General features: G+C 39.2%; 1 protein-coding gene across 1 annotated transcript in view; it reads right to left on the minus strand.

Moving 5' to 3' along the window:
- Positions 1-27364, minus strand: part of DNAAF4 (dynein axonemal assembly factor 4) — a 58818-nt gene extending 31454 nt beyond the window's left edge. Inside the window, exons 1-6 of the mRNA XM_046650377.1 lie at positions 27283-27364; positions 26905-26950; positions 26554-26734; positions 26029-26176; positions 21590-21723; positions 615-846 (exon numbers count right to left, since the gene is read on the minus strand). Coding sequence (XP_046506333.1) covers positions 615-846; positions 21590-21723; positions 26029-26176; positions 26554-26676 — 637 coding nt within the window. The 5' untranslated portion in view covers positions 26677-26734; positions 26905-26950; positions 27283-27364. The remainder of the gene's footprint in view (positions 1-614; positions 847-21589; positions 21724-26028; positions 26177-26553; positions 26735-26904; positions 26951-27282) is intronic.
- Between the last annotated feature and the right edge of the window lie 212 nt (positions 27365-27576).

Consider the following 27576-nt stretch of genomic DNA (forward strand, 5'->3'; position numbering starts at 1 on the left):
TAAATATTAATTATTATTATTACATAAGTAATTTTACTACAAAATGTTCCATTTACTAACCATACTGAATATACCCAAAACAAAGTTCAACATTCTAAAGTCAGATAACATCAAACTCTTAGCTTTCAATAAATAGGTTTTTTTACCTATTTTTGAACACACCAAGATCAAAGGCCGAAGAGCCTTTGTTGCTTAAGTTTGCTTCCTGGTACTCATTTTCTTGAGTGATGTGAGGAAGTCTTCTAATGAAATTCCTAGTTTCTTCTCTCTACAGAAATAAATGAATGCTCCTGGCATGGCTAGTCCACTCCAAAGCTTTTTGGACCTGAGTTACACACATATTTAATGACACCTACATAAATTCCAAAAGGCAGCATACAAGGAAAACAACACTCAATCCTTGCTCATTTTACTATGAAAACTTCACTACTTCCTAGAAGAATAAATAAGTCTTTCACGTTAGTCTTTGTACTGTAGTACTTATTCTCAATATACCAAAATAATGACCTAATATTGTAAACAGATTCACACTTCACAAACACACAATAATAGTGGCATATGTACTTCACCAGTAGGACTCACTTTCCCAGAAAATATTAAAGTAATCATTGTACCTTTTGTGGCAAGATTTCTAGATGCTGAATTCCTAGTAAGACTTTTATGTTTTATTTTTTTTTTCTCTTCTTCAATTTGTTTTTCTTGCTGATGTAATTTCTCTTCTCTCTGAATTCCTTTTTGTTGTTCAGCTTTTCTTTGATGTTCTTTCCAGGCTTCCAATTCTTTAGTTGCTTTTATCCGTTCATTTTCTTTCATATGTTCTATTTTTTTCCTCTCTTCTTCTTCAATCTGTAAAAATTACAATTACCAAATCCTTTAAAACATATAAAGCAACATTTTTTAAAAAGAAATTCATTGTAATAATTATTTTTACCTCTAAACTCTCATCACTGTATCTGCAGCAACAGTTAGTAGTGAATAAAAGAATTAAAATGGGAATGGTAAACGATCTAGCAGAATGTCCAAGGATTTGGGAGTCATGGAACACAGCTTTTAGTTCCACATTTACCATTAACTATTGATACAATCTCGGGCAATCACTTTCTCTAGCCTCAGTTTACTCATATGTAAAATGTGGGCAGGCATTCAATTAGATGATATCTAAGGGCTTGGTAAAAAAAAAAAAAAAGAAGAAGAAGAATTTATCATGCTAAAAGTGAAGGCACTTCTCCCAAAATCTATACACCCACCCACAAACACATATATACAAACATTCACCTTTCCACTTATGCCAGTCTCACCTCGTCTTAGGACTGAAGTTGTGCCAATCTTCCTAAAGGAACAGTAAGAAGTGAAATGGGAAGAATGAATTAGGGAGTTTGTCTCTGGTGGGTGGAAATGTTTGAACTTCGAATCCTGCTGCCAACTATGTTTGCAATAGCAGATATTTGAAACTTCCACATGAAAAGCTAAATGTCAGATGAATCTGAAAGCAGTATATTGCTCAGGAGTGGGCCAACTTTTCTCCCTTTCACAAATTTCCCTCAAATGGGACAGAAAAAAAAATCCCATGAAATAGAGTAACGGGTTGGTATATATGATTGACTCTAGGTATCTGACTTTCCTATGGTAACAAAAATTTCTCATCTCTACCCTCTAGAGCAGCAGTGTCTAACTGAACTTCTTTCGATGATGGTCATGTTCTGCGCTATCCAACACAGTAGCTACTAGCCACACGTGACTAATTAAGCACTTAAACTGTGGCTAGCGTGACTGAGGAACCGAATTTTTATTTTTATTTGTTTCATTAATGTAAATTTAAATTAGTTTATATTTAAACAGTCTATCTGGCACAGCTCTAGAAGGATGTGCTGGGATAAAGTTTCTTAGAGGCTGAATTTTAGAATACAGAGTTAACATTTTAGGTATGAAAACTGTGCAGTGAAGAGGTGCTCTATAATATCTGCATGATTTAATACCCTCTTCTGGAAGACTGATTGTTTATTTTCCTTTTGAACTGTGAAACAATGACTTTAAAATAAATTTCACAGGTTACTGAACAGCAGTTATCTGTAGTCCCAGAATAGCAGCTAAGGCCTAAACTAGGCACAAAAGATGCTAATTACTATGTGTTCTAAGTTCGGAGAGCTGCCAGTGAGTTGCCAACATGTTAGGCCAGGAAGAATCTGCACATGGCAATGAAGCACCATTTAAATGCCTGACAACAGGGCGTGATGAACACTCAATGTTAGGAGAGGAAGCCACAACCTAAAAGGAGAAGATGACAACTTCACTCAGTTTAATAATATGTTTGCCTTTTTTCTTCTCTTTCCTCTCTGCCCCAAAACATGGAAGAAGGGAAAAGTGCGTAGAGTCAGAACGCCCTCACCCCTCATAATCCTTGCAAGTAGAGTGAATTTTGGAAAGATTTTAAAAATATATAAGACTAAGTCTTAATTACCAAAAATGAGACTGTCCTTATAACCAAAAGTAACAGGAAAGTTCTGGTATTATAGCCAAGATGTACTTAAGAGAACTATATATATATAGTTTAATTTATAATAAGCTATATTAGAGACACAAAAATAGTCTAACCCTTCAGAGGTAATGAGGAAGAGGAAGTACTAAGAAAGGCTTCACAGAGCAGGTGACAGAAGGAACTAGAAGGAAGAGAAAAACATGAAGAAGGAAATACTATGAAGCTTATGATAAAGAGAGACTCTATATAGCAAAGAGAAATAGAGACAGACAACTGTTAAACAATACTTGAAAGTGTTTTATTAAAAAAAAAAAGAGTAATATGGGGAACACATCACTTAAAGGAGGACCTGTGTAGTAACAGAAAAGCTCACAGGTTAAAAAAAAATCTTCATCACACATGAAGGAACTGGATTTTAAGTGCCTTGTACTGCTCAAAAAAGGATGCCATGTAGTATGGGATATTAGTGTAAAACATACAGCAAACGTAAATAATAGGAAAATAATGAGCAGCTCCTAAACCAAATTCCTGAAGAAGGGGAAATCTATATTTCTTTTAATTTGGAATGAATGCCTAGTTTATCAAGTTATTGTTCTTTATAAGCCAATCTCACTTACGAATATTACATGCAAAAATCATAAATAAAATTAATTAGGAAATTAAATCAAGGAAAATATTAAAATTATAATACATCTTGATCAAACAGAGTGTTTCTTATTTATGATATTAGGAAACCAAGAGAGAAAAACAATATATCTCAGTACATGCCAAAACACGAGTTGATACTAGGAATAAAAGAAAAATTTTAGCTTGACAAAAGGACCTATACAATATCAAACTTCAAGGTGAAGCATCAGAAATATTTCTAGCAAAGTCACTAAAGCCAAAGTATGCCTACTGTTCTGCTATTTTCCGAGGGCATACCTATAAAATAGAATTTTAAATTAAATTAAAAAAATAAATATAAATATAGATTATAAGGAGCTGAACTGTCATTATTTGCAAGTAATATGATAGACTACCTAAAAGAACCAAAATAATAAACTGACAAACCTTTAGAATGAAAAAGTAAGTTCGGCAAGGCAGTCACATACAAGATCGACTTATATAAACTCATAAAAACAAACTAACTTTCTATGAACTGGCAATAAATGATTATAAAATACAACGGAAAATAGCATTTCATTAGTAATTGCCAGAAAAACTTTTAAAATGCTAAGAATAAGCTTAACAAAATATAAGCAAGTCCTACATGTATACCGAATAATTTTGCTGAAGGATGTAAAGTAAGTCTGAATAAATGGAGATAAATGTCATCTCTCTAGAAGAAAATCTCAATATTGTAAATATGTCAATATTCTGCAAATTAACTTGTAAAGTCAAGGTAAATCTAATCAAAATACCAAGAGAACTTCTTAGGAAGCTTGATAAGTAAATGTAAAATTCATCCACAAAAGAAAATGTGCAGGTTTTATGGAGGCATGAGGGGGTTTGCAATTCCCGTCCACAAATATCAAATATAAAACTAGACAAATTTATCAAAAATAACCCTTTTCAGGGCAGTGGAAATTAACCAAAGACAGCCTGCAAATTGAGAAGTGTTTATTCTAGAAAAACTGCTAATGTTATAGGTAAGAACAGTGGAAGTGCCTGCCCTTCTGCCTGAGGTTACTCCCAACGACCAATTTCCAGCTAGAATGACAACACTGGCATTTTCACCGACATGAAATTAGCAAAAAGAACTCAGCAGCTTTGCTAGCAACAAAAGGTGGACTCATTTCAGGGTTGGGCAGCAAAAACCCGTGGCTTCGGTGGATGAAAGTGGTCAACTTGGGTGGAAATGAAGGGAGAAAATTTGCAGTTGAGATCTGAGGTTGAGGTCCTGGTTAGGGTAAGTGCCCAGCTAGTCAGAAAATTAACAAAGATCATAAAGGAGAGAGCCATAGAAGTCTGTGATAAGCTCACCAAACAACCCTGGCTAAACAGAAATCTATGCATATCTTAGGGATGCCTGAGGAAGCTTGGCATAAAACAAGCCAAGAGAGGCTTGACAATTAGCTCCAACTTTGAATGTGTTCTCAAACCCACACACGGACCAATCAGCAAAGGGTGGAAGCCTTTCAGGCTCAAGGTATTTACGAAGTCTGCCCAAACCCACAGCAAACAATTATGCTACACAGACACAGGGAAGATCTTTGAGGAAGCCAGTCTAAACACTAAGAGTTTAAAAACCTAGCAGAGACATCAGCAGCTGTGTACCACCAGAGAGACTACACTGATTCTACAATTAAAGTCCAGGCAAGTTATTAAAACATAAACAACCCTCAATAAACAAACAAAACAGAAACCAGAACTGCTATAATCTATTAACTAAAATGTCTAGTTTCCAACCAAAAATACTTCAAGAAATAATTGGTAAAAACTTCTCAAATTTGATGAAAATAATCTATAGCTCAGAAAAGTTCAACCCAAAGTAAAATAAACACAAAGAGAGACACCTAGTACAACTTAGTCAAACTGCTGAGTTAACACAAAAGCCAAACACAAAGAGGAAAATCTTCAAAGCAGCAAGAACAAAAGGAATCATCATGTACAGGGGAACATCAACACACTTGACGGCTAATTCCTCATGGGAACAATGCAGGACAGAAGGCGGTGCAATGACATGCTCAAAGCACCGACAGAAAAAACTACAACCCACGAATTCTATAGCCAGCAAAACCATTTTTCATAAATGAAGATGAAATAAACACACTCCAGCTAAATGAAAACTGAGAGAATCTGTTGCTAGCAGACCTGCCCTATAAGATATATAAGGAAGTTCTTCAGGCTGAAAGGACTTGGCACAAGACACTAACTCAGATCTGTAAGATGGAATGAAAAGTATGGGAAATGGGACATATGTAGGTAGGTATAAAAGACAATACCAATGGATAAACAAAATGCAGTACATACATAATAGAGCATTATTCAGCCTTAAAAAGGAAGAAAATTCAAACACATGCTAAAAACATGCACAAATCTTGAAGACATGAGGCTGAGTGAAACAAGCCAGGCACAAAAGGACAAGTATGGTATGAATCCATCTACGTGAGATACCTAGAGGAGTCAAATTGATAGAAACAGAAAGTCAAATGGTGGTTGCCAGGGGCTGACGGAAAGGGAGAATGAGGAGTTATTGTTTAATAGGTACAGACTTTCAGTTTGGGCAGATGAAAACAATTCTGGAGACGGATAGTGGTGATGGTTGCTCAACAACGAGAATGTACTTAATGCCACTGAACTGTACACTTAAAAATGTTTAAAATTGTAAATATTATGTTATGTGTGTTTTACCAAAATTAAGGAATAAATTTAAAAAGACAATACATACTTTTTATTGCTTTTCTTCTCAATTTCTTTAAAAACTTGAGTTTTGTTTAAAAAGCAGTATTTTTCAAAGTAAAATTATATATTGTTGAGTTTATAACATATATATATGTTATATATATATGAATACACCCATATATGAATGGCAGTAATAGCCCCAAAATATGGGGAGAAAATAGAGTAGTATTAGAGCGAAGTTGCTATATTTTCTTGGAATTGAGTCAGTGTTAACCTGCAATAGATTGTGATACGTTAAAGGTGTGTACAGCAACCAGTAACAAATTTTACACCAACCTAAAAAAATATATATAGCTAAAAACATCAACAAAGGAGCTCCAGTTTCAGTTCTGACATATAAAAAGCTTAGAAGTTGTCACCACTATTCTTAAAACAAAAAAAGATGGACAAACTGAAAAACAACAAGTTTTCTTGGACCCATCAGAGTGCCCAGAGTGAGCCGCAGGGCAAACTGCTACCCCGAAATCTGGAGAGATAAGTGTATCCAGAAACATACAACGATCTGCTTGCCTATAGCAGAAGCTACAAATCTATAAACTGGTAGCAACATTTAAACGGTAATTTTGACAAAATGCTGGAGGTTGTGTGTGGACTAGCATGAGAGTGAAAAACTCCTGGGCACCACAGTCTTGGGGACTGCCCCCATATTTCCGTGGGCCTTAACTCCAGAAACTTCATGATGAAGATCTGAATAAGATAACCTTGTGTCTCTGGCAGAGAGAGAGGAAGAATAATTATTGTGAAATACAGAAATACCTAGAGCATTCTCCATAACAAAGATCTACTCCCCAGCGGAAAGAATCTTGAAAGAGCTAAGGTCCCTTATCTCAGCTGGGGGAAGGGAATTCCTCCTCCTCCAGTTCTTTCCAGCCTCCTTCTTCCATCTAAGGGGAGAAAAAATCATAGTAAACAGTCAGGGCTTTAAGAAAATAGGCTGGGAACACTGCAGCCAGGGAAGGGAGTGGGAGGCAAGGGAGAAAAGCTGTACCACTAGAGGAACACTTGTGAAGATCACAGCCCCAAGATACAGACCCATGAAAACACTGAGATTTAACTGAAAGATTATAGAATGCTTCCCCTCCCTTACAATTTACTACCACAACAACAGGGGTCTAGACAATGGATTACAGAAGAAAGAGTCGTATGACAAAGACTCTCTGAGGACCACTAGATACAGAAGCCCACGATCAAAAAAGGAATAAAAAAAAAAAAAGGGACACTAGAGGAATTTGAGCCTCGGGTACCCATACCTACAGCTAACATTAAACATGGCCCAAATCCCAGCCAGATTAAAATAAATCTACATGCTAAAGGCCCAATAACCTCAGTTTCTATTATCTGATACAATATGCCTTGTTGTCAACAAAAAATTGCAAGACACGCCAAAAGGCAAGAAAAAATACACTGTAAAGAGACAAAGCAATTATCAGAGCCAGACTCAGAGACACATGAATGTAAGAATTACCAGGCATGGAATTTTAAATAACTGTTATTATGTTAAGGGCTCTAATGAAAAAAGTAGATAGACAACATGCAAAAATGCCAGGTAAGAGTACATTAGTTTCATCTTCCACATGGAGCTATACATATCATTCTAACAATGAGTTCTCTTAAACTAAGAAAATTAAAGTATTAATTCAGTCTAAAGTTTAACATAGTGTTTTAAAATTTCTCTCGGAAAGCTATTAACTTCTGAAATTTAATTATTTAGTTATTTGTTTATATTCTGTGGAAATGAGAATTGTGTTTAGAATGATATAGGTATCTATTATAGCCAAAGTTAAAATGTAACAAAATTGATTTTGGAAAATGTTGCATGTGCACTTGAGAACAATGTGTATTCTATTGCTTTTGGATGAGATGTTGTGTAAATATCTGTTAAGTCCATCTGGTCTAATGTGGTGTTTAAAGTCGACATTTCCTTATTGATGTTCTGTCTGGACAATCTATCCATTGACGTAGGTGGTATATTAAAGTCCCCTATATTGGGCTGGCCCAGTGGTGCAGCAGTTAAGCGTGCACACTCCGCTTCGGCGGACCGGGGTTTGCCGGTTCAGAACCCAGGTGCAGACATGGCACCGCTTGGCAAGCCATGCTGTGGTAGGCGTCCCACATATAAAGTAGAGGAAGAGAGGCATGGATGTTAGCTCAGGGCCAGCCTTCCTCAGCAAAAATAGGAGGATTGGCAGCAGTTAGCTCAGTAATCTTCCTCAAAAAAAAAAAGTCCCCTATATTATTATATTGTGGTCTATTTCTCACTTTAAGTCTGTTAATATTTGCTTTATATATTCAGGCACTCTTATGCTGGGTGCATAAGTATTCACAAATGTTATATCTTCTTGTTGGATTGACCCATTTATCACCATGTAACACCTTTCTTTAACTCTTTTTACAGTCTTTGTTTTAAAGTATATTTTGTCTGATACAAGTATAGCTACTCTAACTTTCTTTTGGTTTCCATTTGCATCAAATATCTTTTTCCATCCCTTTACTTTCAGTCTGTATGTGTCTAATCTAAAGTGAGTCTCTTATAGGCAGCATATAGATGGGTCTTATTTTTTTATCCATTCAGCCACTTTATGTTTTTTTGATTGAAGAATTTAGTCTATTTATATTTAAAGTAATTATTGATAGGTATGTGCTTATTGCCATTTTGTTAACTGTTTTCTAGATGTTTTTCTGCTTCATCTCTGTTCCCTTTTTCTTCTCTTGCTTTCTTTGAGTTTGATGACTTTCTTTAGTGGTATGCTTATATTCCTTTCTCTTTATCTTTTATGTATTTACTATAGGTTTTGCTTTGTGGTTACCATGAGGAGTACATATAATAATTTATATCTCTAACAGTCTATTTTAAGTTGATAACAACTAAAGTTTGATCCCATTGTAAAGCTCGTTATTACTACCCCCCTTACACTTTATGTTTTTGATGGCACATTTTACATCTTTTTATCTTGTGTATCCCTTAATTATTGTAATCATAGTTAATTTTACTACTTTTGTGTTTTAACCTTCATGCCAGCTTTATAAGTGAATAATCCACTACATCTTTACTATATATTTACATTTCCAGTGAGATTTATTCTTTCATATGTGTTCTTGTTACTAGCTGGTACCCTTTCTCTTCAGCTTTAAGAATTCCCTTTGACAGTTCTTGTAAGGCCAGTTGAGCAGTGATTTTTAGTTTTTGCTTGTCTGGAAAACCCTTTATCTCTCCTTCACTTCTGAGTGATAACTTTTCTGGGTAAACTATTCCTGGTTGAAAGTTTTCTTCCTTTCAGCTCTTTGAATATATCATGCCACTCCCTTCTGGCCTGCAAGTTTCTGCTGAAAAATCTGCCACTAGACTTATGGAGGTTACCTTGTATGTAACACATTGTTTTTCTCTTGCTGCTTTTAATAGTCTCTCCTTGTCTTTAACTTTTTTTTTCTTTTTATTAAGATTATGATAGTTTACAACCTTGTGAAATTTCAGTTGTACATTATTGTTAGTCATGTTGTAGGTGTACCACTTCACCCTTTGTGCCCTCCCCCCACCCCCCCTTTCCCCTGGTAACCACCAATCAGTCCTCTTTGTCTAAATGTTAACTTCCACCTATGAGTGGAGTCATACAGAGTTTGTCTTTCTCTATCTGGCTTATTTCACTTAACATAATACCTTCAGGGTCCATCCATGTTGTTGTGAATGGGATGATTTTATCCTTTTTTACAGCTGAGTAGTATTCCATTGTATATATACACCATATCTTCTTTATCCAATCATCAGTTGATGGGCACTTAGGTTGCTTCCACATCTTGGCTATTGTAAATAATGCTGCGATGAACATACGGGTGCATGGGACTTTTGGAATTGCTGACTTCAAGTTCTTTGGATAGATACCCAGTAGTGGGATGGCTGGGTCATAAGGTATTTCTATTTTTAATTTTTTGAGAAATCTCCATACTGTTTTCCATAGTGGCTGCACCAGTTTGCATTCCCACCAACAGTGTATGAGGGTTCCTTTTTCTCCACAACCCCTCCAACATTTGTCACTTTTTGTTTTGGATATTTTTGCCATTCTAACAGGGGTAAGGTGATATCTTAGTGTAGTTTTGATCCTTGTCTTTAACTTCTGACATTTTAATAATAATGTGTCTTGGTGTGGGTCTCTGAGTTCCTCTTATTTGGAAATTTCTGGGCTTCCTGGATCTGGATGTCTATTTCCTTCCTCAGGTTAGGGAAATTTTCAGCCATTATTTCTTCAAATAAGATTTCTGCCATGTTCTTTCCCTCTTCTCCTTCTGGGAGCCCTATGATGCAAATGTTATGTCTGTCTGATGTTGTCCCATAGTCCCTTAAGCTATCTTCACTTTTTTTCATTCTTTTTTGCTTTTGCTGCTATGATTGGTTGAGTTCTACTGCCTTGTCTTCAAGTTGAATGATTCTTTCTTCTGCTTCATCTAGTCTGCTATTGAACTCCTCTAGTGTATTTTTCAGTTCAGTTATTGTATTCTTCAGCTCTGTGACTTCTATTTGGTACTTTCTTATATTTTTCCATCTCATTGTGTTCATTCATTTTTCTACTCAGTTCGGTAAGCATCTTCATTACCATTACTTTTGACTCTTTATCAGGTAAATTACTTATCTCTGTTTCATTAAGGTTTTTTCATAAGTTTTATCTTGTTCTTTCATTTGGAATATATACCTTTGTTTCTTCATTTTGCTTGACTCTCTGGGTTAAGTTTCTATACAGTAGATGAAACAACCACCTCTCCCAGTCTTGAAAGAGTGGCCTTGTGTAGAAGATGAAAACCTTGTCATTTAACTCTTGCCTCAGCTCCTGGTTGTCTCTCAAACTTCTGTGCTTGTCCAAGCAGCCTATTATATTTGTAATAGCTCCCAGTAGTTGAGGATGTGCCAAAAGCTGTCAGTGTTCCAAAGGGGAGGATCTCAGCACCTAGATTCAGGCTGCCTGGAAGCCAGAACTTCAGGCATCAGCTTTTAAAAGTATGCAAATATATACAGCCCTGTGGGACCACAAGCATAAGCCCCGGTGGCCACCAGAGCCAGGAGATCTGGAGGTGTCCCCTGAGTGGCAATTGCAGAAATTGGGGTTCCAGACAAGTATATACACTCTTTTCTGGGTGACATTGGCAAGTTGGAGCAGGACAGGGGGAGAGTGCCAAGATGGAGTCCACAGCTATGTTCCTTGAGAGCAGTCCGTAGGCCAATAAATGTGTGCCAAACCTAAAGCCTGCCCCCTAGGTTGAAGCTCCAGGACAACAAAAGAGGCCTCTTTCACAGAAAGACTGGGAAGTGTGACCCAGTACACTGTCTTGGTAGCCTGCCAAGAACTGTCTCGTCAATTGCCACAGTCCCATGAGACCTAGGAATGAAAGTCCCCCTGGCCACCAGAGCCAGGTGATCAAGGGCAGAACCCCTGGCAGCAAACAGAAAAACCAGGGCACCAGACAGAAAAAACAATGCACCAGACACATGTAAAGCTCCCCTCCAGGAGATACTGGTGCTCTGGAGCATGACAGAGGGTGAATGCAAAGATAGCACCTGCCCTCCAAGGTCTCTGGAAGGAATTACAGTCATCCCCAAACTGTGTGCCCAATCAGAAGCCTGCCCCTCAGTCTGCAGTCAAGATGATCAGATTAATAGGTCTCCTTCACTGAAATAGCAAGTTCCTCAGCCTGTTGTCTCTTGCTGTCCTCTGGGGGAGGTGGCTGTTTAAAAACTCTTTCTCCATTTGTTATAGTCCTGTGGGGCCCATGAGCATAAGTCCCACTGGCTGCCAGAGCCAGGCAATGCAGAGGTGTCCCCTGGCAGCAGTTGGAAAAATCAGGGCATCAGACAGGAGTATAAGCTTCTTTCTAGGTGATGCTGATTATTACAGTCTCATGGGACCGGGAACACAAACCTGCCTGGCCTCCAGAGCCAGGTGATCAAAAGGTGTCCCCTAGGCAGCAGCCACAAAAATCCAGGCACCAGACAGATGCAAAAGCTCTCCTCCAGGAGACACTCGAGCTCTGGAGCATGGCAAAGGGAGAGTGTAAAGATGGCACTTGCCAGTCTCCATACCCGGAGAGTGTCCCAGCAGATTCCTAGATACATGCGCTAAATTAGATGCCTGACCCTCAGGCCAACTCTTACTTATTTATTTTTTTTGCTGAGGAGGATTCGCCCTGAGCTAACATCTGTTGCCAATCTTCCTCTTTTTGCTTGAGGAAGATTGTTGCTGAGCTAACATCTGTGCCAATCTTCCTCTATTTTGTATGTGGATGTGAAATTACGAACCCTAGGCCACCGAAGCAGAGGGCACAAACTTAACTACTATGCCACTGGGCCAGACACAGACATTATCTTTAGATAAGAAAACATCTTTTAAGGTATATAAAGATAAAAACTTATAAGGAAAACATATAAAAATAACCAGCATCCTAATACTCAATGGCTAGGTAATTAAAAAACAGTGACAAAGAAAGTGAACAAGGTGGTCCAAAGAGTATTTGCTTCAAGACAGATCATACGTCAGGCCACAAAACAAGTCCCGATAAATTTAAGAATACTGAAATCAGGGGCCAGCCCCATGGCTGAGTGGTTATAACGTTCCATGCACTCCGCTTTGGTGGCCCGGATTCGTGGGTTTGGATCCCAGGTGCAGAACTACTCCACTCAGCAGCCACGCTGTGGAGGCATCCCACAAACAAAGCAGAAGAAGATTGATAGGGATGTTAGCTCAGGGCTAATCTTCCTCAAGCAAAATAAAGAGGAGAATTGGCAATGGATGTTAGCTATGGGCAAATCTTCCTCACAAAAAAAAAAATAGAAATACTGAAATCATATCAAGCATCTTTTCTGACCACAACAGTATGAAACTAGAACTCAATAATGAAGAAAACTGGAAAATTCACAAGTACGTGGATACTAAATAACATGCTCCTGAGCAACCAATAGGTGAGACAAGAAATCAAAAGAGAAATCAAAAAATATCTTGGGGGACCAGCCCAGTTGCACAGTGGTTAAGTTTGCGCACTCCCTGCTTTGGTGGTGCAGGGTTTGCCAGTTCAGATCCTGGTCATGGACCTACGCACTGCTCATCAAGCCATGCTGTAGTAGCATCCCACAAAGAATTAGAAGGACTTGCAACTAGGATATACAGCTATGTATTGGGGCTTTGGGGAGAAAAAAAATAAAAGAGGAAGATCGGCAACAGATGTTAGCTCAGGGCCAATCTTTCTCACATACACACAAAAAAAAAATTAAAAAAAAATCTTGAGACAGAATGACATCAGTATCATTGTGGAGTGAGTTGTTTCCTTTGTCTCTCCCCTCTAAGTTACAACCAGCAGGACAGCCATAGACCAACAAAGGACTCTCTACACTGCACACTAAAACATCTAAGAGACACATACATCTATACATCTGAAGGTAGGCGGCCTAGACTGAGGCAGTGGAACCTAGGGAGCAGCAGCAGCTACTGAACTTGAGGTTTCAGGAACTGTGGCCAAGCCTGTGACCAGAGGCCCCAGGAACTGAGGTAATGCCCATGAATACAGGCCCCAGGAATTCAGGCAGCCCAGGCTACCAGAGGTGCCACGAATCACTGCAGGCCAGCAACCAGAGGGGCCAGGAACAGCAACAATACTTGTGACTCACCTCCCTGCCCCTCACCTGATAGTCGTGCCACGACCTGAGATTCCAGGAACTGTGCGAGCGCCCAAGACCAGAGGCTGCAGGAACCACAGCTGCACTTGCAACTCAGTCCCTCCCCACCCCCAGCAGTGGTGGGTGGCACCTGCAACCTGAAGCTTCAGGACTGCACTGGTGCCCAAGACCCTGCCTCCAGCGGCAGCATCCCTGACACCAGCTCTGTGAGCAGTGAGGGCTGTATACAAGAGCCAGGGCTACCCAGCAGAAACGGATGAATTCCTAGAAATACACAACCTACCAAGACTGAATCGTGAAGAAATGGAACGTCTAAAAGACCAATTACAAGTAAGGAAATTTAATCAGCAATCGAAAATCTCCCAACAAAGAAAAGTCCGGGACCAGATGGCTTCACTGGTGAATTCTACGAAACATCTGAAGAAGAATTAATACCAACTGTTCTTAAACTTCTCCAAAAAGTTGACGAGGAGGGAATATTCCCAAACTCATCCTAGGAGGCCAGCACTTCGCTGGTACCAAAGCCAGATAAGGACATTACAAGAAAGGAATACTACAGGCCAATATCCCTAATGAAGATAGATGCAAAAACTCTCAACAAAATATTAGGAAAGCAAATTCAACAGTACATTAAAAGGATCATAGACCTTGATCAAGTGAGATTTATTCCTGGGATATTGGATGGTTCAATATATACAAATCAATCAACATCATACAGCACATTAACAAAATGAAAGATAAAAATCATATGATCATCCCAATAGATGTAGAAAATGCATTTGACAAAATTCAACATCCTTTCATGATAAAAACTCTCAACAAATTAAGTGTAGATAGAACATACCACAATATAATGAAGGCCATATATGACAAGCCCACAGCTAATGCCATACTCAATGGTGAAAAGCTTTCAGATCCCTATGAACCCTAAAATCAGAAATAAGACCAAGGATGTCCACTCTTGCCACTTTTATTCAACACAGTACTAGAAGCCCTAGTCAGAAAATTAAGCAAGAAAAAGAAATAAAAGGCATCCAAATCAGAAAGAAAGATATAAAATAGTCTCTGTTTGCAGATTACATATTATACAAAGAAAACCCTAAAGACTCCACCAAAAGCTGTTAGAACTAATAAATGAATTCAGTAAAGTTGCAGGATACAAAATCAATATACAAATATACAAAAATCAGCTGTATTTCTCCACTAACAATGAACCATCAGAAAAAGAAATTACAAAAGCATCAAAAAGAATAAAATACTTAGAAATAAGTTTAACTAATGAGGTGAAAGATCTGTATATTGAAAACTATAAAACATTCATAAAGAAATTGAATAAGACACAAATAAATGGAAAGATATTCCATGTTCATGGATTAGAAGAATATTAAATGTTAATTTTGTGACATTAAACATTAACGTTAAAATGTCCATACTATCCAAAGCAATACGCAGATTCAATGCAATCCCCATCAAAATTCCAGTGGCATTTTCACAAAAATAGAACAAACAATCCTAAAATTTGTATGGAACCATAAAGACCCTGAATAGCTAAAGCAATCTTGAGCAAGAGCAAAGTGGAGGTATCACATTTCCTGATTTCAAACTATATTACACAGCTATAGTAATCAAAACAGTATGGTATTGCCATAAAAACAGATACATGGTGCAATGGAACAGAACAGAGAGCCCAGGAATAAACTCACGCATACACAGTCAATTTTCGACAAAGGTGCTAAGAATACACAACAGGGAAAGGACAGTCTCTTTAATAAACAGTGTTGGCAAAACTGGACCGCCACACACAACAGAATGAAACTGGACTCCGACCTTACACCATACACAAAAATCAACTTAAAATGGATTAAGAACTTGAACATAAAAGACCTGAAACCTAAAACTCCTAGAAGAAAACACAGGTGATAAGCTCTTTGACATTGCTTTGGCAATGATTTTTTCAATTAGGCAACAAAAGCAAAAACAAACAAGTGGGACTACATATTAAAAGCTGCAGAGCAACGGAAACCATCAACAAAACGAAAAGGCAACCTATGGAATGGGAGAAAATATTTCTAAACCACATATCCAATAAGGGATCAATATCCAACATATACAAGGAACTCATACAACTCAATTGCAAGAAAATTACTAACTCAATTAAAAAAAGGGCAAAGGACCTAACTAGACATTTTTCCAAAGAAGACATACAGATGGCCAACACATACATGAAAAGGTGCTCAACACCACTAATCATCAGGAAAATGCAAAGCAAAACCACAAAGAGATACCATCTCACACCTGTTAGGATGGCTTATTATCAAAAAGATGAGATAACAAACGCTGATGAGGATGTGGACAACAGAGGATTCTTGTATACTATTGGTAGGAATGTAAATTGCTGCAGCCATAATGGGAAATAGTACGGAGGTTCTCCAGGAAATTTAAAATAGAATTACCATATGACCGAGCAATCCCACTTTCGGTTATTTATTCAAAGGAAACAAAATCACTAACTCAAAGAGACATCTGTACCCTCATGTTCATTATGGCATTATTCGCAATAGCCAAGATATGAAAATGATCTCAGCGTCTATTGATGGATGAATTGATAAAGAAATATGGTGTGTACACACACACACTGGAATACTATTCAGCCTTAAAAAAGAAGGAAATCCTGCCATTTGCAATAGCACAGATGAACCTAGAGGGCAGTATGTTAAGTGAAATAAGCTAATCAAAGACAAATACTGCATGCTATCACTTATACGCGGAATCTTAAAAAAAAAGAGGCAGCTCATAGAAACAGAGAGTAGAAGGGTGACTGCCAGGGACTGGGAGGTGGGAGAACTGGGGAGAGGTTGGTGAAAGGATACAAACTTTCAGCCATACGGTAAGTACGTGCTGAGGAAGTAGTGTACAGCATGGTGACTACAGTTGATAAAGCTGTACTGCACAATGGAAATTTAAGGGAGTAGCTCTTAAGTGTTCTCAAACACACACAAAAAAGGGTTAACTTGACTCTGGGATTCCTTTCACATGTATATGTATATCAAATCTTCATGTTGTATACTTTAACTATATTACAATTTTATTTTTCAATTATACCGCAACAAAACTGGAAAAAATAGCTTAAAATTAAATTCCGCAAAATAAAACCCACCACAGCAGCAGCTTGAAGGAAAGGAAAAAAAACAAACAAGCAAACAAAAAAGTGTATTTGGTCTGTAGGACTTCTCATAAGAAATAAGACAAAAAAGGTGAAAAAGAAAATTCAAAAGGAATAGTGATATAAAGGCCGAGTATACTAACAGCATAACTGAGTGTCTTATGATGGTAATAACTGTTAATAATAAATAAGATACGAGAATGAAGATTTCGTATGTAGAGTAGGCCAAAGAAGTTAGCACAGGAGATACCAAAAGCACAGAGCCCTAAGAATGAGATCACGGGGAAAATGTTAAATATCTAAAAGCAGAAAATAGGGTGCTGAGAAAGTCTGACATACATTAAAAGGGAAGAAAATGCAGAAAAAGGGGGGAGGGTATGAAAAGATGCCAGGAACATGAAAGTTATTACTAAAAAACAGAATAAAAAATGGCCAAGCAGTTAGTTTCTTGTGGTCTTTTTGTACCTTATCTATGACTCCAACAAACAGGGCATGAGGTTTCACAGATAAGGACCTTCTTAAGGCCCTACCGCGTAACCTAGACGACTCCAGAAAGCAATCCACTCCTCATCCGCATGGCCAGGCAAAGCTGTCTCAACAGTTTAAGGTTTCTGGGTTTCAATTTTAAGAAAGGACAGAAGAAAGCACTTCAACTCAGACCTTTCTAGGTTAAAAGATCAGTGGGAAAAAGGGGTCCCCTGAAGTAGAAAACCAAACCAAACCAAAAAATTCAAACTAGAAGGCAGCAACCTATAAAACAAAACAGTGAAGATAGGAGAAGAAGGCAACAGCAGTCAATAAAGAGGAAAAAAAGCACGTTTCAAAGATTGGTATGGCATCAGGATTCCAAGCTTTCACTAATCACCTCACCCCCATAGACCTCCACCTCGATCCCTCTCCCTCTGGGGAGACGACTTGCCTCCTTCACCATGAAAACAAAGGATCATTTTAACTATCTCTGTCTCTAAGAATTTCCCAGATGCTCAGTTATTCCTTATTCCTGCCCTCTAGCGTCAAAAGATAAAATATCCCTCTATTACCTAAAACTAATTTTTTCACCTGTTCCAACCTTCATCCCACCTCAAGGAAACTGCTCCCTTATCAACCTCCTCTCTTGGTTGTATTATCAAGCTGTCCCTCTTTACTGGCTTCCTTCTTCAACACATAAATATGCTCAAAGTCCTCTCATCTTAAAAATACAAAAGCTCTGTCTCCACCCTGCAACTGTTTCAAAGTCACTAGCCAGAATGAGCCTTCCGAAATACAAAGCCAATTACTTTGACATTCTTGCTGAAAATCCCTAAAGAGTTCTCTACCACCTTCAGGAAATTTTTCAAAATATTAAGATTTCTGACCAACAAATGTTCCCTCATTGTACCATATTCTGTCATGCACTTATCCAAGCTGCCTTGAATGTCATTTTCCTACTTATTCTCCCAGGTAACTGTCACCCATTCGCCAGTAGTCAGCACAAACAACACTGCTTCATATTTCCTGACCACAATCTCAGGCTGAGATACCAATCTTCTGCCAGTGTCCTCTCTTTATCTTCCCACGACCTCTTACGCATACACGCACACTATGGTGTAATCTTTGCTTTTTCTTGTCTGTTCCCTCTCTAGACTATGAGTAAGCTGAAAATGAAGAATGACTGGTTCAGCTCTGTCTCAGCACCTTTGACAGTATTCAGTGAATGTCTGTTAAACGAGCAAATGATACATCAGCAGCAAAGCTACCGAGAAGTTGATGTGGTAAACCAAAATTGAAGCAACAAAGACTTGAAGATTCATTTCAACATGCGTAAAACTATCATTTTTAATATCATTCTACAATATCTAAAGCAATTGTTTTACGGGGCTTAAAAGGGAGCCAACTGAATAGATAGCCTGTCTTCTGCTGGGCCCTGTTACGTGCAGACGTGGATGATCTTCTCAGCCTGAGGATGAAGCAGACACCAAGAAAAGGCAGCGGTAAGGACGCTGCAGGAAGATGGAGTCAGAGCCTTGATTTAGCTACATCTCATCACTGCTCTATCTTCAAACTTTTCCCGCTAGATGAGTCAAATTCTCTTTATTGTTCAAATCCTAATCTTTTCCACTCAAACTAATTGAGTAAAATAAATTGTAAAATGGCCACAAATCCCTCCCATAACTGGATGCATGCCCCTTTGTAATGTGACAATTCCTTTTTCCTAGAAAAGGCGTGGTCTATTTTTCCAACCCTAGAATCTGGGCTTGGCTATATAACTTGCTTTGGCCAATGGCACATTTGCAAATATGACACAGAAGAGGCTTTAAAAGTGCTTGTGCATTAGGACTTTCCCTTTCTTCACTACCAGGAACCTTGATTATGAAGCAAAGAAGCTACCAGGAACCTTGACTATTAAGGAAAGGAGGCTGAGCTAGCCTCCTGGAAGATGAAATGCCACAAGGAGAGAGGCTCTACATCTCCCAGGCAAGGCTCTCGACTCATGAGTGAGGCCATCCTAGAACATCCAGCCACAACCAAGCCAGTCCTAGACCACAAGAACTGCCTGACCAACACACAGAATCTCGAAAAATAAGTTTATGGTTTTAAGCCAGTAAACCTGGGATAGTTTATTACAGTGTTATTGACTGATTTTTGTGTCCCCTCAAAATTCATGTTGAAGCCTTAACCCCCAGTCTGGCTGTATTTGGAAAGGGGCCTCTGAGGAAGTAATTAAGGTTAAATGAGGGGCTGCCCCGCGGCTGAGTAGTTAAGTTTGTGCGCTCCGCTTCCGTGGCCCAGGGTTTCACCGGTTCGGATCCTGGGCACGGATCTAGCACAGCTCATCAAGTCATGCTGAGATTGTATCCCACACAGCAGAACTAGAAGGACCTACAACTAGAATATACAACTATGTACTGGGCATCTTTGGGGAGAAGAAGAAAAAAAAAAGATTGGCAACAGATGTTAGCTCAGGGCCAATCTTTAAAAAAAAAAGGTTAAATGAGGTTATAAGAGTGGGGTCCTGATACAACAGGATTAGTGTCCTAACAAGAAGGGACACCAGAGATATCTGTCTCTCTCTCTAAGCCATCTGCAAGCCAGGAATGGACTCCTCATCAGAAACCAGCCCTGCTGGACCTTGATCTGAGACCTCTAGACTCTAGCACTGTAAGGAAATAAAGGTCAATTGTTTAAGCCATCCAGTCTGTGGTATTTTCTTATGGGAGCCAGAGCAGACTAACACATCAGCATAGTGAACTGGTATAATGACTCTTAGCACTAGCCCTGCTAATTATTTTTAAAAGGTTACTACTAAAAAACTATTATTTTTTTGGTATACATAATTCAAGTTGTAAGCTAATTTATGGTTTAAGCTAATAACAGGTGGCCTTTCGTTGTCATATCTCTTCCTCTGCTCATATTAGACCATCAAAGTTCTTTTTGTATGGTGTCTAAGGTTGGACAGAGTAAAAATAGTTTCATCTATCCACCAAAACAATTTTGCTATGGTTACAGGGTACTAAAGCAATGTATTTACATTCATTCATTCCAATTTTCCAGCACTTACTATTTACTTGGCAATGGCTATAATAAGGATGAAACAAAATATGGTCCCAACTCTCAACACTACTGAGGGAAAGCAACAAAATGGATAGTCCATAGTACAGACTACAGACTTTCATAGGTTCTATCAGTTTAATGTAATCTAGAGCTTCAAATTTTATACATAATGCCCTTAAACCACCTTTCCAGAAAGCAAAGTCAGGCTTTCATGTTATCAGTAAATCAATAACTTCAAGGTATGGTGTGGTGGTGCTGCCTGCCAACCAACTGTTCACTTTCATTATATTTACCAATGCAGCAGTATGTGTGCCATTATTTAACTATTAATCCAGTAAATACTTGTCTGTTGCCCCAAATTTTATATTACTTTGCTTTTAAAATTCAGGAAAATGATAAAATCAAAAGGCTGTTAGCAGTGATAACACAATCAAGAAAAGATGGAAATCGTCAAGCATACTGAAAGCAGAATGTTTGTTCAGCTGACCACAAGTTCAATTATTAAGTAAAAGAGAAAGTATATAACCAAAGGCTATATTTAAAAGTCAAGCAGAAATGATAAAAGAAGCAGAGAAATCTTTGGAATTACAAACTGTTGATTATAAAAAACAAGACTAGTGATCCAAATGCAAGAGTTATGGGTCCACAGAGCTCTTGATGATAATCTTGTTATAAATTCCTTAATCATTTCAAGATGTCAAAAACGAGAATGTGAGATAAGAAATTACTTGTAAAAACTAGTCAGAATAAGTAAATCTACAGAGACAGAAAGTAGATTCGTGGGTGCCTAGGACTAGGGGTTCAGAAGAATGGACAGTGACTGCTAATGGGTACTGGGTTTTCTTCTGGAGTGACGAAAACATTCTAAAATTGATTGTGGTGATGGTTGCACAACTCCAAATACACTAACAATCACTGAACTGTGTGCTTTAAATGGGTGAATTGTATGGTGTGTGAATTCCACCTCAAAAAATACATAGCAGATTAAAGCTTTAATTTGAAAGCCTCAACAGTTAAAAAGATACTAATTTGTCAATATTTAGTGTTTACGCTACACTTTTTTTGTTTTAAATAATTGTGTTCATTATTCTAAGATTAAAAAAGTGAAACACACCATAGAACCTTATAATTTTTTTATTCCCCTGAAAACAGAACATTCTCCTTGAAACAAGTAAATCTATCATCAACCTTTATACCCTTGACTTCCATATACATTTTCAGGAACACATGTAAGTAGTAGAGAGCCTATGTAACACAGTAAGTCCTATAACCAACGTATGAACAAAAAGGTGAGGAAGTACAGTGGTTGGAACTAATTATCCTTACATAGTTTCCTATTATCTCTTGAATTAGAGGACTTTCTTATCAATCTGCAACTTACCTTCATCATGACATTTAGTGTATATTTTTGATCTTCTCGTCTTGCTGCAGCTTTTGCTTCTGTAGCTTCTTTGGCTCTTTCTTGTGCTTGTAAAATAGATTTCTCCCTTATTCTTTGCATCATCTCTTTGTCAACTAAAACAGAAGGAATATCACTAAATTAGGATTATGATGAATTTGTTTCACTTAGGGGAAAACAGCTTAAGGTACTGATACAGGATGAGATTTTTTGGACCCAACTTCACATGGAGAAGTGAAAACATTCTCAATATTAAACTGGACAAGAAGCTAACAATAAAAGAGAGAGAGAGAGAGAGAGAGGGGCCAGCCCCTGGCCGAGGGGTTAAAGTCACACATGTTCTGCTTTGGAGGCCCAGGGTTTACAGGTTCAGACTCGGTGCAGACCTACTCCACTCACCAGCCATGCTGTGGTGGTGTCCCACATACAAAATAGAAGACTGGCACAGATGTTAGTTCAGGGCTAATCTTCCTCACCAAAAAAAAAGAGAGAGAGAAGGAAGAGGAGGAACAACAGAGAGGGAGAATAAGAACGATGAGGGGGAGGGAGAGAACAGTGAAAGGTACAGAACAGAGTGAGAGAGGGTAGTGGAATGGGGAGGAGAGTGAGTAAGATGGGGGGAAGGAGAACACATTTATCCTCCTCCATCTCTGTTAAAAAACTAGGGCTATTTGCTTATATACCTGATCACAATAAATTATCACTATGGGGTCTCCCAGAAGAGAAGATGGGTTGGGACCACCTGATATGATCAATCACCTTCACAAACATAAATGCTAATTTATACATATGAAGAGTACAGGGCCAGCCCAGGAGAAATTATAAAATAACACGACAGGTTATATATAGAACTTTACCATTCAGAATTATTCCTATATTCAGTGACTCAATGTTCTATAAACTACAGGCTGTGATCCATTAGGGCATAAATTATCTTAGGGGATGAGGGATCAGGAAGGGATCTAGACTTTGAGGAAAAAAACCCCAAAAACAGAAGGGGAGAGAAAATTTGTGGGGAGAGGGTGAAGGAGGGGAGAGTAAAGTGGAGGGGGTGGAGGGACGAATCAGGCCCTAGGCAGGGGTTCTTAACCTTTCTTGTGCAGCAGACCCCTTGGCAGAATACAAAGCCTTACAGACTCCTTCATAATGTCTAAAAATGTATGAAATAAAATACACAGGATCACAAAGAAAACTAGTTATATTAAAATATAAATTATTAAAAAATAAATTTGTGGGGGCTGGCCCCGTGACACAGTGGTTAAGTTCGGTACGCTCCACTTCAGCCTGGGTTCGTGGGTTCAGATCCTGGGTATGGACCTACACCACTTATCAAGCCATGCTGTGTTGGCAACCCATGTACAAAATAGAGGAAGACTGGCACAGATGTTAGCTCAGGGCAAATCCTCCTCACCAAATAAATAAATAAATAAATTTGTGATATAATATGTACTTCTTTATTAATGCATTAAATAACATAGAGCATCAAGTTTAATAAATACTATAATTTCAAAGTAGTGAGTATAAAAGATAGAGGCGGGGCCAGCCCAGTGGCACCGTGGTTAAGTTCGCACGTTCTGCTTCAGCAGCCAGGGGTTCACCAGTTCGGATCCCAAGTGTGGACCTACACACCACTTGTCAAGCCACACTGTGGCAGGCATCCTAACATAAAGTAGAGGAAGATGGGCACAGATATTAGCTCAGGGCCAGTCTTCCTCAGCAAAAAAATTTTAAAAAAGGTAGAAGCACCTGTGCTACAAACATATTTCTGATTTTTGTTGATACTACTGCTGTTTGTTGCCTATATTCATAATTGAAAAGAAAGTTAAATTTCAGTTAGAGGTAAGTAAAAAGTATGGAATTTTTACTCATCCATAATCTTGGCTGGGAAGTAGGACTGAAATTAGGTCTGAAGCCTCTCCCCAGCCCTTCTCCTATTTGGTAACAGGGTGGCAGAGACTTGAACCAGCTTCAGGAGCAAAAACAATTAAAAGAACATAAACTTCCCAAATGAAATGCTCTACATCTAAAAGAAATGAAAAGTGTATCAAGAAGGAAGTTCAAGCAAAAATGGAGCACATATGTTTTGAATAATGAGGCAGGCAGGCTTGGAGTACAGACTGGAGTTCCACAACACTTTATGTGAAAAAAGAATGCTAAAGAAATAATTTCACTGAATTGCATGTAAAATTGAGTTTGATTTCTAAAGGAATCTCAAACCTGGTTTCTGAAACAAAATCAATGTTCGTTACTTGTTCTATAAGTTAGTTTTAAGACTGTTTTGATTAGTTTAAATCAGAAGTTGGCAAACTATGGCCAAACCCAACCTGCTGCCTGTTTTCCTTTTGTACACAAGCTAAGAATAATTTTTACATTTTTAAATAGTTGAAAAAAATCAAAATAATAATAATATTTTGTGACATATAAAAACTAGATTAAACTCAAATTTCAGTGTCAATAAATACATATTGTCTATGGCTGCTCTTGTGCTGCAATGGCAGAGCTGAGTAACTGTGACAGAGACCATACGGCCCGGCAAAATCTAAAATATGATCTGATTCTTTACAGAAAAAGTTTGCCAAACCTTGGTTTAAATGGTCAAAATTTGGACTAGTTGACCATATAAGAGAAAAATCAAGTAGATGTGCAATGAAAGCGATATGTAAGACAGAGAGGAAGATCAGGACTGGGAAAGAAAATTCCCTTAATTCCCTTTCCACTCCTCGATAAGGTGGCCAACCAGGTCAAAAAGGAAATTTGTGGAATTTGACACAGAAGAAAGTGTTTCACATGAGAAATAGGGGAAAGTAACAGGCTTTCTGATGTGACCCTTCTTTATATTCTAAAAAGTGGGTGGACAAAACATTTCCTGGGGAAATCTGTTGGCCCCCAGGAGAGACAGACACACACACACACAAACATTTAAGTCAGTGGTTCTCAAACCTGGCCAGTCAACAGAATCACCTAGGGGTCGTCCACCTCCAATCTGTTTATTTTTAAGTAAGCCATTACCACAGATGATGGTTCTGATCCCATCCAACGTCAAAATTAAGATTATCAAAAGAATTGAAATAAATGCAAGTGTTTACATTTAATCTTAGGTAGGAAGTCAGAACCCCCTAGGTGTGTTTTATGATATATTCCCAGGCCCCATCTCAGACTTAACGAATCACAAGGGAAGGCAGGGGGAGGAAAGCAGGAACCTGGTTTTTAAAAACTCCTCGGTTAGTCTGGGACTCACTAAGGAACTGAGGTAGCCTGGCTATGGTAACCGACCTTAGGCATTCTCTGGGCTGAACACAGATCTCAGAGAAAAATTCTACTTGGTCCCGCAAATTAAAAAATTAAATTCCACTGCAAGATACCAAGAAAGCATTAATATAAAGAATCACTGCTGTCTCTCCATTATCAATAGTCCCTAATCAAGGTTTCATGCTGGAGGCCAAAGAGAAATTTCAGGCAGCAGATATCAGACACAAGAAAACGTGACAATTAGAACAGGGAGGAAGAAAACAGAAGCAAAGCAGCAGAGGGCAATTACTGAGCTGTAAAGCTGATCCTGACAGAGGACTAGAGGACTGATTAAGAGTACAGAGAAGAGGGGGCTGGCCACGTGGCGTAGTGGTTAAGTTCCCATGCTGTGCTTTGGAGGCCTGGTGTTTGCAGGTGTGGACCCCAGGCATGGACCTACACGCCCTCATCAGGCCATGCTGTGGTGGCATCCCACATACAAATACAGGAAGATTGGCACAGAAGTTAGCTCAGTGCCATTGTCCTCACCCAAAAAAAAAAAAAAGAGTACAGGAGAATAGGAAACCTCAACTTTTGCTGCACATTATAATCCTTGGAAAGCTTTTGAAAAAATACCAATCCTCCCAGAAACTGATTTGATTGGTCTACAGTGAGTTTCAGACATCTGTATTATTTAAAAGTTCTGCAGGTGATTCAAGCCAGGGATGAGAAGCACTACTCTAGAGTCAAACTGCTAAGGCTCCAGCTCCAGTTTGTCACTAAGTAGTTGCGACCTTTGTCAATTACTCAACCCTTCTGTGCCTCAGTAACCTCACCTTTATAAAAGGGGGTGGGGTACCTAAGTGACAGATTGTTGTGAGCATTAACAGATGTGTTAATGCCTAATACAAAATAAGTATTAGGCCATAAATAAAGGCTATATCCGGAGGCCTTATCCCCTGAAGATACAAGCCCACATCTTCGGCTTAAGAGCTATTGTAAATGTGCTCTAACTTTTGAATAAGCCAATCTTTAGGTTAAGTGGCAGCTGAAGCACTATCTCATTTAGATCACGCTCATATGCCTATTTTCTTTTTTTCTGGAAGAGCAACATAATGTGTCAAGAGAATTTTTAAAAAGGTATAAAATATAAAAAGCACAACCAGATGAACATCTTTTAATAAAGAACTTACCACCTGACATAGAAAGTGTCTCCCACATGGCCGCTTCTTTTTTATATAAGGTGAAAACAATAGCGTCATTCCCAATCTTGGCTTTGCTGCTCTCATCGTCTATGGGAGCATAGAGAAACACTTCAAATAAAAACGGAGGGGAGTTGACCTATTCAGAAAGGGGGAAACGGAAGTTAATTTAGTTACACAGATCAAAGGCAAAGCCGTTAAGAAATAAGTGATAGAGGCCAAAATCATTTTCTGAAATGCCTGCTATAAATTTACTCCAGGTCGCGAAAGATTAGCAAGGCATATGAGGAAGCCCTGGATAAAAATAATCTCTGATCTGACGATGTCTGTCTACAGATGAGGTGTCACCTGTATAGGATTCCGTTTGTTGTTGTTTCTTTGTTTTGTTTTTTTTTTTAAGACTAAAATTGTAGGCCGCTCATCTGCAGGGAGCGCCTGTTGCGCGCACGCAGCAGCGCTCTCGCCTTAGCTTCGGGCCACACCCCCGGACCCGGCGGGCACGAATCGCGCTCCTACCTTCAGGTAGTTTTCCGTGCAGAACACGTCCGCGTCTCTGACGCAGACGCCTCGGAGGGGCACGGAGATGAAGACCGCCACCTTCGTCTGCTGCCAGCTGTAATCGCTAACCTGCAGGGGCATCCCGGGGGTCGGCGGGCTCGGACGGCGCGGCTGCGGCGGCCTCGCGCCCGCTCGGTTGCTAGGGAAGCCGGGGTTACCATGCGTCAGCCCTTCCGGGTCAGGCCGGGCTGCGGCGCCCCGCGTTCCCCGCGCGCCCGGGCCGCGCCCCTGTCACCACTCAGCGGACTGGTCTCGCGGCTGCCCGGCCCGCTGGGCATCAGTTAGACCACGGTTAGGGACGGGTGTTACCCCTTTCTTGCGGTCCGAGCGAATCTCCCAAGAAGTTGGCCCACATCTGCTGAAGCAAGAAAAGAGCTTCACGTGTGAGAATGCAAAAAAGGGACGTGGGCTTCCGGGGTGGGAAAGCGAGAGCCGCGAGCAGCAGGTGCGGCGACCCCGCGCCATTGCAGCCGTGGCCTTTTGTTTGTTCTGATAGAGGCTATAGAAGTTAGCACTCTTTGGTGTTCCTGTTTGGGAAATGTCCTGGTCATACAGACATCCTTGCCTGGAAGCTTGCCCCTACTATAGTAGTCCTTCAAATCCTATCAACCCTAAAGCCTCCCACAGCAGGCAGGGGGGGTTGGCTCCATGGTTTGAGTACTGGGCAGAAATGACCCTGTGACTCACCTGACAGATGTTTGGCTGCAACTCAACTGTAAGGTCAGTTGGATTTACACGGATACGTTTTGCACTTGCTTATGGAGACTCAGAACTTCAGTGCTGTAAGGAAATGTGAAGATCACACAGCCTCATGCTACATATGTAAGGAATCTGAGACCCGTACATTTAAGCCCATCTGTCACGTAGTGGCAGAACTGTGATTAAAATCCTGATCTCTTAGCTCGCATTCCAGTGTTCTTTCCCGGGGCTGCTTTCTGTAGAGGCAGTTTACTGGAATTTGATGTTAAAAGCAAAAACACA

This window comes from Equus quagga, chromosome 2, assembly GCF_021613505.1.
Source record: "Equus quagga isolate Etosha38 chromosome 2, UCLA_HA_Equagga_1.0, whole genome shotgun sequence".
Taxonomy (NCBI): domain Eukaryota; kingdom Metazoa; phylum Chordata; class Mammalia; order Perissodactyla; family Equidae; genus Equus; species Equus quagga.